General features: G+C 51.6%; 1 protein-coding gene across 6 annotated transcripts in view; it reads left to right on the forward strand.

The window, feature by feature from the left end:
• Positions 1–3,472: 3,472 nt before the first annotated feature.
• VASH2 (vasohibin 2) overlaps positions 3,473–16,054 on the forward strand; it is a 52,115-nt gene continuing 39,533 nt past the window's right edge. For 4 of the 6 annotated variants that reach the window (XR_008292879.1, XR_003425571.2, XM_027074466.2 and 1 more), the window contains exons 1-2: positions 3,473–3,748; positions 13,375–13,463. Coding sequence is in view for 4 of the 6 variants with exons in the window: in XM_027074466.2 (XP_026930267.1) it covers positions 3,473–3,748; positions 13,375–13,463 (365 nt within the window). In the remaining 2 variants the exon portion in view is untranslated. The remainder of the gene's footprint in view (positions 3,749–13,374; positions 13,464–16,054) is intronic. The other 2 variants (XM_027074467.2, XM_053208756.1) reach the window with 1 other exon arrangement.

Consider the following 16,054-nt stretch of genomic DNA (forward strand, 5'->3'; position numbering starts at 1 on the left):
ACAGCCCTGCTATTCTGGTCATTATGTCAACAAATAGAAGAGTAGGTCAACCTCATACTCTCGGAGGTTGAGCAAATAGTCGCCACGTGTCCCTGTTCAAATCACAAGTTGGCTCTGTCCCACTGTGTGTACATATGGAAGGCTATGTCACTCTTACTAACTGCTTGAACTTTCAAAACCCAGCATCTCTCTGGCCTGAGTTCAGTGTTACGTAACCTGAAATACACAAGGACGTGAAGAATAGAGTTGGCTGGTCCACACAATAAGCACAATTCTCTAATGCTAAAGAATTCTCAACAAAAGGGCCCTCTGCCTCTCAGTCCTGCACTTGGACAGCACAGTTCACTGCAGAAGCCTTCTTACCACCATTTAGGGAAAGCAGCCAAATCTCATAGCTCTCTTTATACACCGTGTCATGTGGGTCCCTACTGCACTCCACCCCCAGGGAAGAAGAGAACAGACATTTGGAATATTGGAGATGAACAACAAAGGCTTTCCCCCCAGCTGTCAAGGAGTTCTGGGGTGCTGGGGGCAGGAGCATGAACTGATAACCCTCTCTGGTCCACAGGATTTGATTCAGGTAAAGCAGGATCCAGGCCCTGGTTTAACAGGGTGATTGTACTTGTTTGGACTTGGCCTGAGTGGGACACCGGGAACTGATGCCAAGGAAGGTGAAACTTGCCAGATATTCTTCGATGTTCGCCAGCTGGTCTGATCACTTGAGCTTTGAGAGCTCAGTTTTCTCCTGAGGGATTGTGAGGTCAAATTTTCACCCTGTGCATACAGGTCTGCATCCTGAAATCCTCACCCCCCTGGATTTGAAACTCAGAGGAAGTAAGGAGAGAGCGATGGATTTGAGAGATGAGGGAGAAAAGAAGAGAGGAAGGATGTTCAAGATGAGAAAACGTCACTCACAGAGGCATGCTTTCTTTTAATCAAGAAATGAAACCTGAGGCAATTATGTGGTGAGAAGATAAGCTTCTTCCAGTTTCCTGATTTTTTTTCAGGAGTGCTATTTCACTTGCATTATTCAGATAATTTCCTGAATTGGCCCATTTCTTGTTGTCCAGATGGACCTAAATTATTATTCTCATTGTCTAGAACCCAGGTCTCCTCCCCCTAGGCCCTGGCTGTCCACGGTACCCCAGGGCCTCTGCCCATGATGCCTCCACCATCAGTGGCTCTTTGACAACCGAATTCTTTAATTTTTTTTAACGTTTATTGATTTCTGAGACAGAGAGAGAGACAGAGCATGAGTGGGGGGAGGGGCAGAGAGAGAGGGAGACACAGAATCAGAAGCAGGCTCCAGGCTCTGAGCTGTCAGCACAGAGCCCGATGCGGGGCTCCAACTCACAAACTGTGAGATCATGACCTGAGCCAAAGTCAGTCGCTCAACCGACTGAGCCACCCAGGCACCCCAAAAACAGAATTCTTAATTCCAGGTTAACTTAGAAATTGCTATCACAACTGCCTATCCTCTCAAAGCTTCCATGGAGTTTAAAGAGAAAGCATATTTGGCTAGGTTCCTAAGTGTCCCCAAAAGAAAAAGTCAGAGAATCACAGAACTTCAGAGCCAGCACAAACCTTACAGTGGGGGATCTGTTCTCTTTTTGGAAAGAGAAGTTAAGGCCCAGAACAAGCAAGTAGCTTGTCCTGGGTCACACAGCTTAGCCAAGTGACAAACCTGGACTTAGAGCCAGCCCCAGGTCAGTCGTCTGCTGCTCTTCTTATCTCAGTTTGCTTTTCTTTTTCTTAAGAAAAAAAAAAAAAAAAAAAAGAAGAAGATGCCTTTAAGGCAAAAGTGTTTCTTGGAGAGTGTGGAAAGGCTCCCACTCCCCCATCCCTCTCTCTGACCCCTTCTCTAGCTCAGTAGCTATGACAGAATAGTGGGGGCCTGACTGACCTCCTGGGTTTAACTGTCACATATCAGCTTGGGCTTAGAAGGGATTTATTAATCATGACTGATGTCAGAGGGTACATGCTGTGCCCCGTTGTTGATTTTGGAAAATTTGTTTAATGTGAGATAAAAAAAAAAAAAAATTTAATTTTGTGCTTCGTGTGACAGCCCAGCCTAAACCATCTGTCACTCCCTGCTAGGGGCAGGTGACTGTGTGCAGCCTTCCTCAGGGAACGAAGTTCTAAGGACAAGCCCTCCTCTACCTCGGGGTCACTTCTTGGGTGGCTTTGTTTCTCCTCTGCTTCCCATAGGTGCGAACTCTCGCAGTGCGACGACCCCTGGGGAAACTTGGTCTTAAGTCCCAAGGGCAACCGCCGCAACCCCGCGGGGCTCCCAGGACAAGACAGCGATCGGATTTCTCGTGGTGGCCCAGCTCCCCCTGTTCCTCTCCCCTCCTGCCCGGGAACCCCCGGAGCCAATCAGAGCGTCGCGGAGCTCCCGGTTGTAGAGTCCCGAGCCCGGGACCCGCCCCTCTTTGTTGCGGTGGCCAATGGACGCGTTCGGAACATCGGCGGCTGCCCGGGTGACTCGGTTATATGTCACAGAATAACATTCGAGAATGGGACATGGAATGAGGCGACGGCCGCAGCAGCCCCAGCAGCCCCAGGCCCAGGCCCAGCAGCCGCAGCTGCCGCAGCAGCCCCCGCCGCCCCCGCCGCCCGGAGAGGCTCCCCGGCCATGAGGCCGGCCGGCCCGAGGTAGGGTCCCGGGGCTGCGGCGCGCCTGCCTCGCGCCCCGCCCGCAGCCAGTCCCCCGGGGTGCCTGGCGCTGGAACTCGGGGAGGGGGCGGGTGGGGCCGCTTGCACGGGTCCCTGGGACTGCAGCCGCCTTTCGCCCACCGGCCCCGGGAGGGCCCGGGCGGGCCTCCGGGCGGAAACGGGACCGCCTTTGCCAGCCGAGGCTGCTGCTGCGCCCTCGCGGCAGCCCGGGCGCTCACGTGCCGGCACGTTCTGGGCTCGGCTGGCGCTCGGCCACATCTGGCACCAAGGAATGCGTGGAGCCTTGTGGGGACCTCCCGCTCCTTCACGCAGCACGAGCTGTCTTTCTTCTCCCTACCCGTCCACTCCGCACCCTCCGCGCTCCTTGTATCCCCCTCCCGGTGCCTGGGGGTGTGTGTGAAGCTTTGGGACAAAATTCGAGTCGCCTTCCTCGGGAATTGCAGGGCTGGAAGCTCGTGTTCAATTCCTGGAGGGGGTCTGTCGGCGCACGGGGGGGAGCGGGGAGTGACGCGGGGACACTCCAAGGCCCCACTGCCGTTGGACACAGCCCCTCCTCGGTTCCTCTGGTGTCCACTTACCCGTGGTGTGTGCTGTGTCTCCACTGATTTCAGGCTCGGCCCGTAAGCGGAGCTCCAGCCGCCGCTCCCGGTTCGCGCGTCCTGCGGCAGCCAGAAGCAATGGAGAAGGCCGTCCCGGCGGGGCGCTGATCCCCGCGCGGCGCCCGCGCGCGCACACGCCTCCCGCCGCCACCGCCCCCTTTCCGCCCCGCGCACCCCCGCCCCGCCCTGGCCCCACCATGACCGGCTCCGCGGCCGACACTCACCGCTGCCCCCACCCCAAAGGCGCCAAAGGCACCCGGTCCCGGAGCAGTCACGCGCGGCCCGTGAGCCTCGCCACCAGCGGGGGCTCGGAAGAGGAGGACAAAGACGGCGGGGTGCTGTTTCACGTTAACAAGAGCGGCTTCCCCATCGACAGCCACACCTGGGAGCGCATGTGGATGCACGTGGCCAAGGTGCACCCCAAGGGGGGAGAAATGGTGGGCGCCATCAGGAACGCCACGTTCTTGGCAAAGGTCAGAGGCTTCGATGGACGCGAGGGGGTGGGCAAGGAGGGGAGCACTTCAGTCTGTACAAAGCAAGCGGAGGCCGTGTCCATTTTCCCGGTCCTGCTAGCGACTCCCTTCCGCTCCTTAGTCTTCCGGCCAGCCCCTGCCCCTTGGCTTCATTGAGATGTTTGTCTTAGAAATGGGGGAGGGAGAGGTAGAGGGCTTGCTGCTCTGGGACTGTGAGGTCTGGTTGTGCCAGGTTTCTTTAATCTCCAGCCAAACTTTGTTGACTCGCCCCCATGTACATCCTCCTGCAAAAGCTGTGGCCGCCAGGTAACAGCAGCCCTGCCAAGAAGGCACAAGCCCCCTAGTGATCCCACTCTACTTTTCCTCTTTGGAAACTGTAGGTCCTCCCCTGTCTCTCCCTAGCAAATGATTTATTAGGCTGTGAATGAATTTTGCAACCAACCAGACTTCTCAGCTTGAATCATTTCTAGACTTCTTGCCAATTTTTTTTTTTTCATGACAGTGACTTTCACCTCTGAAGCTTACAAAGCGGTGAAGTATCTCTTTTCCCAGCTTATCTGAGGTCCCAGAAAAAAAGAAGAGTTTTGGCCATGGCCAAAGGGACTTTCCAGGACACGTGATGCATTAGTCTCACTGGATAGAGAAAGAGGCTCAGGAGTGAAACTCATTCTATCTTGGAGAGAGGCCAGTGAGCCGATTGAGTTTGGTGGCCAAGGCTATCGTTACTTAAGAGGGAGGGAGGGAGATGTGCCATGGTCACTAAGACATCAAAATGCAAACTGGGGAGAAATACTGCACAGCCTGGGGGTTAGAGCATGGCAGATGGTTTTCCCTTGCCCCCTGGGGACACTGGTGTGGCTGAGAAGATTCCTGGGCTGGTCTAGGAATGCCAGACCTGAGACCTGAAAGGCCATCTGGCTGAGGCCCCAACCTGGAGCATCTGGTGATCTGAGCATCTGAGCCCTGCAGGCCGGAAAGCTGTGTGTGCCCTTGGGGGAAGTGACAGAGCCCTTAAGCTTCCTGCTGCAGTCAGTTAGTGTTTTATTACCAGTAGGTCAAGGAGATCTTCATTATGCCCAACGAGAATCTTTCCTGCTTCAGTGTCAGCTGTAATTACCCTTGCTGAGCTCTCCTTGAGCACAAGAACAAGATTGGTCTTGGCTGGCAGTTCTGACTTCAGATTTTGCCCTTACTTGAGCGAGCCTTGCTTTACTTACGGAGGAGCTGGGAGCCCTTTAAACCTGGAAGAGAGGTGGCCACAGGGGACAGAGGCCTGTTCCTGCTGTCCCATGCTGCCGTTCTAATTCAGCCTCCTTATCACCAGCCCTGCTTCTAACTGTGGCTTCATCGTCCCTCCTGGTCTTGTGTGTGGCGACCCCTTTTCTCTATGGGAATCAGGAACGTTTGTTTTGGTGGAGACCAGGCTCCCCTCCTTCTTCTTTTGCAAGATGTCCTGGGGCTGGGGGGACTCATCACCTTACAGACCTGTCCCAGCCTGGCCAGATTTGGGTTTTGGTGGCTGGGAAACTCTTAGGTGGAACAGAAATTCGCCTTCTTCACCCTCACACCTCATCACCATTGATTCTTGTTCTGCCCTTTGAGTCAGGGTAACCCACGTCGACTTCCTTTGCGATGATGTTACGACATGGCGTTCCTGGAGTAAGGAAGGGACTTGGAGTAAAAATGACGGCACTGAATTCTAGCCCTGGTTGTGTTACCTCTGGTTTTTGGCCTCGGTCACTTGTTGAGAATCTCTGGCCTTAGTTTTCTCATCTATGAAATGGGAGTAGACCAGATTTCATGTGAACTTCTTTCCAACTCTTTAATCCCTGCTGATGTGACCCAGGTATCTCCAGGTCTCCAATGATCTGTGTGACAACAGAGGTGCCCTGGAACAGGTCCTCAGAACTGTGACATTTGGTCATTCGGCATCTTCCTTTAGTTCTTTGTCCACAGGTAGCTCCTTTCATTGTTTCTTAGGTGTCACAGTTGCAGTTCAAAACACTTTCCTCATCCTCTTTCCAGGACACTTGCTAGTTTGTCACCAGACAGTCCTCTAAAATAAATACATATGAAACACAATATGCTTTTTTTTTTTTTAATGTTTATTTATTTTTGAGAGAGACAGGGGAAGAGCAGAGAGAGAGAGAGAGAGAGAGCAAGAGAGAATCCCAAGCAAGCTCCACGCTGTCAGCACAGAGCCCAAGGTGGGGCTCGATCCCTGGAACCGTGAGATCATGACCTGAACTGAAATCAAGAGTTGGACGCTTTAACCGACTGAGCTGCCCAGGATCCCTGAAATACAGTATTCTAAATGTTGTCTGAGCAGTTTAGAGCACAGATTACTAGCCCCTGAGACCTATACCTGTGGCTAAATGTTGTATTCTTAAAAAGAGCAAAAGAAAACGGGACCCTGTTTTTACATAGCAGCCACACCATATTGTACTTTCACAGTAACCCAAAGTTGCAGGAGAACCCCTTCCAAGCAAGGAAAACCTGGGGCCAAACATGGATTGGCCTTGGCGTTTTGAACCTAAATTAAGAACCTAACATTTCTCTCTCTTACGTTGCATCGTAACAGCTGGTTCTCCACCCGAACTCCATCGTGACATGCCTCCTCTCCCAGGTCCTGACGTTTCCCAAACCCTTACCCCTACCTAGGTCCTCAGATGGGAACGGCTGGCTTCCAAACATCTGCTTCCGGGGGCCACTCCTGTCTGGTACAAGGTTGTTCTTGCACTCAGCTTGGCAGACTTTTTCCTTTGGGTCCTTTGGGCCCTTTTCCCCTTCAACCAGTGTCTTGCTGAGGACTTTGGACAGAAGAGGAGTGGTGGGGGCTGGTAGAAGGGTTGGAAAGTTTCAGAGAGACTAACCTTTTTTGGCAATTGAATATGGACTAAGAAGGAGTGCCTGGGTGGCTCAGTCGGTTAAGCAGCCAACTTTGGCTCAGGTCATGATCTCGTGGTTCATGAGTTCAAGCCCCGCATCAGGCTCTGTGCTGACAGCTCAGAGCCTGGAGCCTACCTCAGATTCTGTCTGTCTGTCTGTCTCTCTCTCTGCCCTTCCTCTGCTTGTGCTCTCTCTCTCTCTCAAAAATAAATCAAAACATTTTTAAAAATTAAAAAAAGAAAAAAGAATATGGACCAAGAAGCAAAAGAAAAGGACAGGGGAAGGTGCCAAAGGCTTAAGAGGAGGACTGAATGACCCTTCTTTGCGGGACATTTTGTTAGCAGCCGTGGGAAGTTCTGCTCACAGGTCCAGGTACCCCCACCTGGGGGGCTCACCTCCCCTGCAATCCTCCTTTTCAATATGTGACTGCAGGCCTCTCCTCTGGTGGTTGCTGGGTCCAAGTCAGCAGCTGACTAGGTGACGGCCAGGGTTTTCAGGGAAGGTACGAGAAAGTAGCAGGGTCACTTGGAGGATGACAGAGGAAGGGAAGGGAGAGGTGGAGAGAGTGGCTGGCCTGGAAAAAATAGCACCGTGTGCTAGGAAACAGCTCCTCCTTTCTTGACTGGCTGGAGCTGGAGTCTCCAAGGGGCAACCAGGATGGATTCGACAGGAAACAACAATGGTTTCTTATAGACCCCAGGGTTTTGTGCCTCGTTCTCATGCTGTTTCTAAATTGGGAAATAATTCACTTTTATAGGAGTCCGCTTTGCCTGAGTGAAGAAGTGTGAGACTATGAGGTGAGAGCATGCAGTCAGGGCCCCCCTGCCTGCCCCCCTGCTAGCTCGCTCGGGCAGCTCACTTCCTCCTCTGTCCTGGATTCAGAACCGTGGTCTGTCTTTCCTGCTTGGCTCAAGGTTGAGACCCTTGGACTTCCATACCAGGCCACCATCAACAGGTTCCTGGCTGCCCCGGATGCAGGGGCCTGGGGTCCATCCGGGGCTCATGAGTGATGTTCTATGCTTCTCCAAGTTGCCAGAGAAGATTCTTCTGCCTGGTACCTGCACAGGCACTTATATTTTCCAGAACAGGAGCAGCAAAAGGCTTTGCTTTCTTCTTGTTATTTCTTGTTAAAGATTACTGATGCTAAGCGTTCTGGCTGCCTCCCTGGCTCCTTTTCCCCCTTCGCGTGTGTGTGGGGATGCCAGTTACACACCTGTGTCCCTTCACATCACTTCTCCTTGCATGCTTTGGACAGGTAATTATGTTTGCCAAGAATGGGATGAGAGAGAGCCTGACCACAAAAGCCTTGCCTGTGGTTTGTTTCATTATTCTAGAACACCTGTCTTCCCATCTATGCCACTACTACCCTGTCCCCCACCTCCCAGGACCCCCAACCCCAGACCACAGGCACAGCACCTATGTGGAGAGGCTGGTTTTGCTCTCTTCCCTCTGGATTCCAACTTCATCAGCTGGGCAGCGGCTTGAAGGGCCAGTTGCAGGAGGCAGGAGACAGGAACCTTGAGGGGAAGGGCCATGGAAAATCTAGGCCAGGGTTTCAGGTGAAATAGGGCTGGAAAATACCGTGAGGAGGGACTCTCAGGATCCGTCAAGGAGGGGGGAAGAAAAGGGAGCATGCCATGGACATTTTATGAAAAGGTTGTACAAATGTGTGTTCCCAACACACTTTATAAGAGCATCCCATCAGCATTGAGTGTCCGCATTTCAGAAGATCTCTGCTAACTGGAGGTGAAAAGTGACATTTAGCAGTGGCTTTGCTTTGCATTCCTTGAATTATTAGTGAGCTTGGAAATTTTTTCCAAAAATTGATTCACTATTTGCATTTCTTTTGTGCACTGTCTTTTCATGGCTGTTAAAGAAATTGTGGTAAATATACATAACGTATATTTACCATTTTAACCATTTTTGAGTGTACAGTTCTATGCATTAAGTACATTCACACAGTTGTGCAACAATACCACGTTCCCCCTCGGGAACTACTTCCTCCCAGCTGAAACTTTGTACCCATTAAACGCTAACTCCCTGTTCCTTCCTCCCGTCAGTCCCAGGCAATCACCCTGTTCCTTTCTCTGTGTATGAATTTGATTACTGTAAGAACCTCATACAGTTGTTCCCCCCCCCACCCCCATCCACTGTTTCCCTTTCTATGGTTTCAGTCGCCCATGGTTACCCGAGATCTGCAAGCAGATGATCCTCTTTCTGACCTACGGTCATAAGGTCAATAGTAGCCTAATGCTACATGGCAATGCCTACGTCATTCACCCCATTTCATTTCATTATGTAGGCACTGTATCATCTCATATCTCGAGAAGGGTGAGTACACAGAGAGTTGGAGAGAGATGATATTCACATAATTTTTATTGCAGTATATTGTTATACTTGTTCTATTTTATTGTTGATTGGTGTTGTTAATCTCCTTACTGTGCCCAACTTATAAATTAAACTTTATCATCGGTATGTATGTGTAGGAAAAAACGTAGAATATATATAGGGTTTGGTACTGTCTGCAGTTTTAGGCATCTCTTGGGGTTCTCAGAACGTATGCCCTGTGGAAAGGGGGGGACAACTGTAGAAGAGGTATATCATACAGTATTTCTTCTTTTGTGCCTGACTTATTTCACTTAGCATAATGTCTTCAAGGTTCATCCATGTTACAGCTTGTGTCAAAATGTCATTTTTTAAGGCCAAATAATACTCCATTTTATGTATATACTACATTTTACATGTTTTGTTTTTTTTTTTTGAGAGAAACAGAAAGAGAGAGAGTGTGTGTCTGCATGAGTGGGGGAGGAGCAGAGAGAAAGGGAGAGAGAGAATCTTAAACAAACTGGGTGCCATCAGCACAGAGTCCGACTTGGGGCTTGAACTCACAAACTGTGAGATCATGACCTGAGCTGAAATCAAGAGTCGGATATGTAACTCGACTAAACCACCCAGGCGCCCCTATACTACATTTTAAAAAGTAAACTCCACACCCAGTGTGGGGCTCAAGCTCATGACCCCCAAGATCAAGTGTTGTACATTCTACTGACCCGGCCAGCAGGTGCTCCTATACCACTTTTTGTCCATTCACCTGTTAGTGGACATCTGGGCTACTTCTACCTTTGGGGCCATTTTTTTTCCACGAAGGCCTGAACAGTTTTATTTTTTATTTTTTATAATTTAAGTAGTCTCTACGCCCAGCATGGGGCTCGAACTCACAACCCCGAGATCAAGAGTCCCATGCTCTACTGACTCAGCCAGCCAGGAGCCCCTGAAGAGTTTTCTTATCACTTTGTATGAACTGTTCATGAATTAAGGATGATAAGTTATGGTCAGGACGTGTCCCAGGGGGAAGTGGATGTTTTCTCCTCTTTCATCAGGGTGAGAAGGCATCTTCACGATGTTCTGAGTGTGCAGAGACCCAGGCCCTGCTGATTCTGTTTTCCAGTTTCAGAAGGTGAGGACTTTCCAGGCTTCCCCAGTCTAGATCCTGAAAACACATTGTTGATGAACAATCACATAGCCTTCTGGGGTGCCTGGGTAGTTTGGTCAGGTAAGCGTCCGACTTTGGCTCAGGTCATGATCTCACGGTTTGTGGGTTCAAGCCCCGCGTGGGGCTCTGTGCGGACAGCTTAGAGGCTGGAGCCTGCTTTGGACTCTGTATCTTTCTCTCTCTTTCTCTCTCTGCCCTTTCCCTGCTGGCACTCTCTCTCTTTCTCTCAAAAATAAAACATTAACATTTTAAAAATCTATAATAAAAAAATAATAATCACCTAGCCTTCAAGAGCACCAAATGCCAATCTCCAAGTTGCCTGCTTTTTAGTTGAAATTTATTTATTTATTTTGAGAGAGAGAGAGAGAGAAAACGCAAGTGGGGAAAGGCAGAGAGAGAGAATCCCAAGCAGGCTCCACACTGTCAGCACAGAGCCTGATGGAGGGCTGGAACTCAGGAACCATGAGCCCATGACCTGAGCTGAAGTCGGATACTTCACTGACTCAGCCACCCAGGCTCCAGCCCGAAGTTGCCTGCTTTATACATTGGGGCATATAATCCTCACAGTCAGCCCAGAAGGTTTGAAGTAGGTGACACTCTCCAATTTTATCAGGAAAGAAACAGGCTTAGAGAGGTCATGCAGCTTGACCAGGGTCCACAGTTAGGTGGCAGAACAGGGACTGGGGCCTTGTGTCTGTCTCCTAATTACCCACCAAGGAGCCCACCTGGCTTATACTCCTCATCCTGTGGGGGCATCGGTGGCCTGAGATGCTGGCTGGGAGCTGGCCCCCCAGCCCGAGCCCCAGCCAGCCGTCCCAGACAGCAGGGTGAGTTGTAGCCTGATGACATCATCCCCTCAGCTGTCTCGGCTTCTCTCCCCACCACAGCTCTGATCCCCAGCTGGGGCTTGGGGAATGTGGCCGCCACTCCTGCACTCTTTCGGCCAGGGCTGAGGTAACCAGGCAGCTGTTTTTGAAAGCCCTTGGGCGCCACCGGGCTGCTATTCTGAGGACCAGCTGTCACCTGGTCCCACCCCACCATCTGGCTCTTGTGGGTTCTGCTGGGCTTGGGGGAGTTGAAATAATTTGGTGGTTGGCCCCTCTGGCTACCTCTGAACCAAGTCCCTCTGGCTATGGCGGGGGTCCGGCCAACAGACACCCCTCCAAGGATCCCTTAGGTGGCTGGTGATTCTTTGGGACATTTCCCCACACTTACCATCTTTTCTATTAAGTAGGTACAAATAGCACTTTTCTGTAAAGAAACATGCTTGTGCCTTCATGCTGGATAACTTCCCTCCTTCCTCTGTCTCTGTGCTCCCCTGCCACCACCTTGTACTTGGCCTAGAGCTTGGAACGTAGCAGGTGCTAAAGAAATGTTCACATCTCCCCTTCTCTCCTCACTTCCCTGTGAAATCTCTGGCACAGTTTTACACAGAATTCCAGGTATGGGTCGATCCGTAGGTGTCACTGCAAAAAACGACAAGCTTGACTGTAGCGTTTGTAAGGGCAGAAATACAAGGATACATTCCATATTTTGACTCCGTGTGTGTGTGTGTGTGTGTGCGCGCGCGCGTGCCCGCGCACGCGTGTGTGTGCATGTGGGAGGGTCACGTAAGCAAATGGTCAAATTGGAGCACTTTGCTTGGAAAAATTACTCTCCGAGACAGGAGTGTGGCTTGAGTTGATACGTTGTAAACAAAATGCAGTTTGCAGAACAGCTGTGCAAGCATGCGCCCGCACCTCCTACATTCCCTCCCAGGGGCGCACACACACTCAGCACCTTGGCTGTGAAGTAGGGCGTGGGACTAGTTTCCTTTTTGCTGAAGGGGCAGTTGCTGTGAGTAGGAAGTCAGTTGCAAAGGCAAGAGAGAAGAGAGGCACTGAGAGGAAAAGAATGTCAAGTAGCGTTTTAAGTCAATGCAGCCAAAGGTGTGGACCGTGGAGAAGTATGGCAGAGCCCGCCCCCCCCCCCCACTCCCACCCGCCGCAGGCCCAGGGGCAGCATCCCTGTGGGGTCTGAGCCCGGAGCACCGTGCCGGGGAGAGGGGGGGAACATCCTTCAGCGGCGTCTGGCTCTGGTGCCCGGCCAGGCTGCCCAGCCAGGCTGCCCGGCCCTGTCCCCAAGAAGTTTCTCCACCGGCGGCTCCACCTTCTATCAGCTAAGCACTAAATCCCCAGCGCCTCCCTTTCCCTGTTTTCTCGAGGATGAACTAATCCGCCCTGGGGCCCCTTCTGCTCCTCCCTAAGTGGCTTACGCCTGGAGGAGTCTCCTCTTTCCCTCCTGGCGGTGGCACTGCTCACCGGAGCCTGAGGCCAAGCTTAAGAGCCTAAGAAATGGGGAATAAAGCACGCACTGCATCATCCCTTGCCTCCCAGGAGTGGCTGGATTGGAAGCCCCTGCCCTTTCTTGCTCTGGGCCTCGTTGGCAGGGTTGCTCAGAGCCGCCTGGTGTCTCAGAGCTGGTGTCTTAGCTCTAAATTCCTGTAAAGAGTCACTTACCTCTCCCTTTCCTGTCCTTGCTTGCTGTTGCTCCTTTCTCCTCCCAACAGAGCTTAGAACTGTGTGCCCTCGGTTGTAGACACTGGTGAGTGTTGACCAAGACTAGGAAAGGGAGACTGGCAGCTGTCAGGGGTGAAAGGGTAAGGTGGCTTACGGGTCACAGGGGCTGCACTGAACTGGGAAGAGTCAGGGCATGAGGGGAATCTTTACTAATCCACGTGGGCCAGACTCAGAGAAGGGCCGCGATGGGCGTGGTGTTGAGGAGAAATGGCACGTCGGAGCGCCATGTTGCATTTTTTCAGGGTACCATTCATCTTGTGTTCAGTGGTCCCTTTGAGCATAATGGGTCATACCAGCCATGCAGGAAAACATGCAGTCCCTGCAGTAAAACTCTGAGGGTTAACGGAGCACTTCTGTGAACATCCTGGGCCAGGCTCAGTGGGGGACACTATAGGACATAGTCCTTGGCTTCAAGGAGACACTGAGGCTCCTGTGGGAAAGCAGGCTGTGTTCACATTCACAACACACAGAGGGCCCTAGAGAGCCACAGTGACCCAGGGCAGGTGTGTATGGAGGGAACATACAAGGAAAACTTCGCCAAAGGACCGGCTGGTCTGGGGGCCCTGTGCAGGTGGCCATCTGCTGTCAGGAGCAGCTCTCTGGTGCCTTCAGTCCTGTGCCTGCCCTCAGAAATTGGGCCCCAGAGCATCTCCTTGATAAAAAGTTCTCTCTGTACTTCTTTGCAGCCTTCAGTGCCCCAGGTTCCAAACTACAGGCTGTCGATGACCATCCCAGACTGGCTCCAGGCAATCCAGAACTACATGAAGACACTACAGTATCCTTCCAACCAGGGACTGGGCAGACCCGGCCAGGGAACGGGCATGGTGAGCTCCAGTCTGGTGGCGGGTCTGTCCCCAGTCGGTCAGCACATGCTCTCTAAGATTGGTGAGGCCGGGCATGAAGGGATGTCCCAGCGTGAGTGTCTAGAAAGCACCGTAATAGAGGGTGTAATTGCAGTGGTCAGACCCTTCCCCCTTTAGGCAGGTGCGGGCCAGGACAGCAAGGTGCAGTGAGGCAGCGGTGGCCCCCTGGATCCCCTCTTCTTTCCTTCCCCTCCTGTCTCACCACCTCCCCTCCCCGGTCATATTTGTTTCCTTCCTTCTGTCTTCCTCTACTGTCTGTCTTCCTCCCTCTTCCCTCCTGGGCTTCTTTCTGCTGTTTTGCTTTCCTTTTCACTTTTTTGTCTTCATCTTGACCACTCATAATCTGGAAGAGGCCCACTTGGCACTGCCTTTGGCAGACTGGTGGCCTTGCCTCCTCCTACAGGAATACGTGGGGCTCTGGGATGAGGGTGAGTTTGAAAAGGTGCCGAGGAGCCCAGCGGGTCCAGGCTGGATTCAGACCAGCCGGACTTGCGTCCTTCTCTCCGCCAGTGTGCTCGGGTTGTTCGTAACCAAGATTAGATCCGTCCTGTGCGCCGTACCAGCAGCATCGTAAGAACGAGGGGGCAGAGGTGGGTGGTCCACTGGCACCTGCTGATGTTTTTTCAGGGACAGGAATCAGATGGGAGCTGGCTGACAGAGTTGTCTGTGGGAGGGACACACCGTTTGCTCGAGTCAGTGAGCATCTCAGAGCTAAGCCGGCCTCAGACCCCTTAGCCCCTAGCACATTGTCCAGGAGGTCAATTCTTTGATGACCTCTGTCCTTCCTCCCTAAAGACAGAATTCAGCAGAAAAGATTTCACTGGGACACTGCACACGTGTTCCACGTGCCTCGGAAGAGGCCCTTCCTCTCTGGGCTATCGGCAAGAATTGGGGCTGTGGGTTTTTGTGTCTTCTCTGAAGGGAAGAACATACCAGAGGGGAGTAACACCGATTGCTGCTCATTTGGGCAGGCAGATTACTTCATTAGCTTCTCGGGTCCTGTGTCACAGATGAGGAACTCCCCTGCATGACATCTTCCCGGTGGAATCCTGAAGCAATAGGAGAAGGGGAGGTGGACACCCCTGAGCAGGCTATCTGGTATTGGTGCTGATCCCCAAACTGGGGCCCCTGGGAAGCTCCATGTGGTCCAGAGCATAAACCCCTACCAGAGTAGACCTGGACCCAAAGAGCTAAGCCTTCCTGGAGGTGACCGGCTCTTCACAGAGCATTTCAGAAGGTGACAGAAATTAGAACGGCTCCCATTTCTTTTTTTTTTTTTTAAGTTTATTTTTGAGGTGGGGGTTGGGGATCCAAAGCACAGAGGATCTCTGTGCTGACAGCAGAGAGCCCGATACAGGGCTCAGACTCATGAACCGTGAGACCCTGCCCTGAGCCGAAGTCAGACGCTTAACCCAGTCAGCCATGCCGGGGCCCCTGGCTCCCCACTTCTATCTAGGAAGCCATCTTCACAAGGATCATCCAGCCAGAGATGAAAGAGAATGATCCTGGCAGGGAATGCCCTGATAGGGGCAAATTTGCATGTGCCTTACATATCGTAGGCTCTGTCTCGCCGTAAGCCCTGCAGCACATTCTCAGCCACGTTTTCACTGTTGCCTTGAAGGATCTGCTTTTTCATTCTCTTCTCTGACCCGTGATGCTGGTCACTGACCTGATCGCTGACTGCAGAGAGGGTGGGCAGAGGGAGAGCACCCAACAAGCTGCTGGGATCCTGCGCTCCAGGTCACCTGGCCCTTGGAGCCACCACACAAAGAAGGCAGAGTGTGGCCTCTGTGGTTTCTCTTCTGACCACACTTTCACAGGCAGATCTCGAAGACCTTTGCGGTTTCGGTTCCAGACCACTGCAAAAGAGCGAATGTGGCAGTAAAGCGAATCAAGTGAATTTTTTGTTTCCCCAGTGCATATAAAACTTATGTTTACACCACCCTATAGTCAGTATATTACGTGTGCAGTAAGCTGTCTAAAATAACAATCTACATACCTTAATTAAAAGGTTTTAGGGGCTCCTGGGTGGCTCAGTCGGTTAAGTGTCTGCCTCTTGATTTCGGCTCAGGTCCATGATCTCATGGTTCGTGAGTTCAAGCCCTGCATCGTGCTGTGTGCTGACAGTGCAGAACCAGCTTGGGATTCTCTCTCTCTCTCTCTCTCTCTCTCTCTCTCTCTTTCTGTTTCTCCCCCGATTGTACTCTCTCTCTCTCTCTCGGAATAAATAAACTTTAAAGAAATAAAATAAAAAGCCTTTATTGTTAAGAAATACTGACCATCATCTGAGCTTTCAGTTGAGGCATAATCACTGATTGATTACAGGTCACCATAACAAAATATAATCATAATGAAAAAGTTTGAAATGCTGTGAAAATTACCGAGGTGTAACACAAAGACACAAAGTGAGCAAATGCTGTTGGAAAAATGGTGCCAACAGACTTGCCTGACGCAGGGTTGCCACAAGTTCTCGGTCTGTAAAAAAACAAAAACAAAAACAAAA

This window comes from Acinonyx jubatus, chromosome E4 (genome assembly GCF_027475565.1).
Source record: "Acinonyx jubatus isolate Ajub_Pintada_27869175 chromosome E4, VMU_Ajub_asm_v1.0, whole genome shotgun sequence".
Lineage (NCBI taxonomy): Eukaryota > Metazoa > Chordata > Mammalia > Carnivora > Felidae > Acinonyx > Acinonyx jubatus.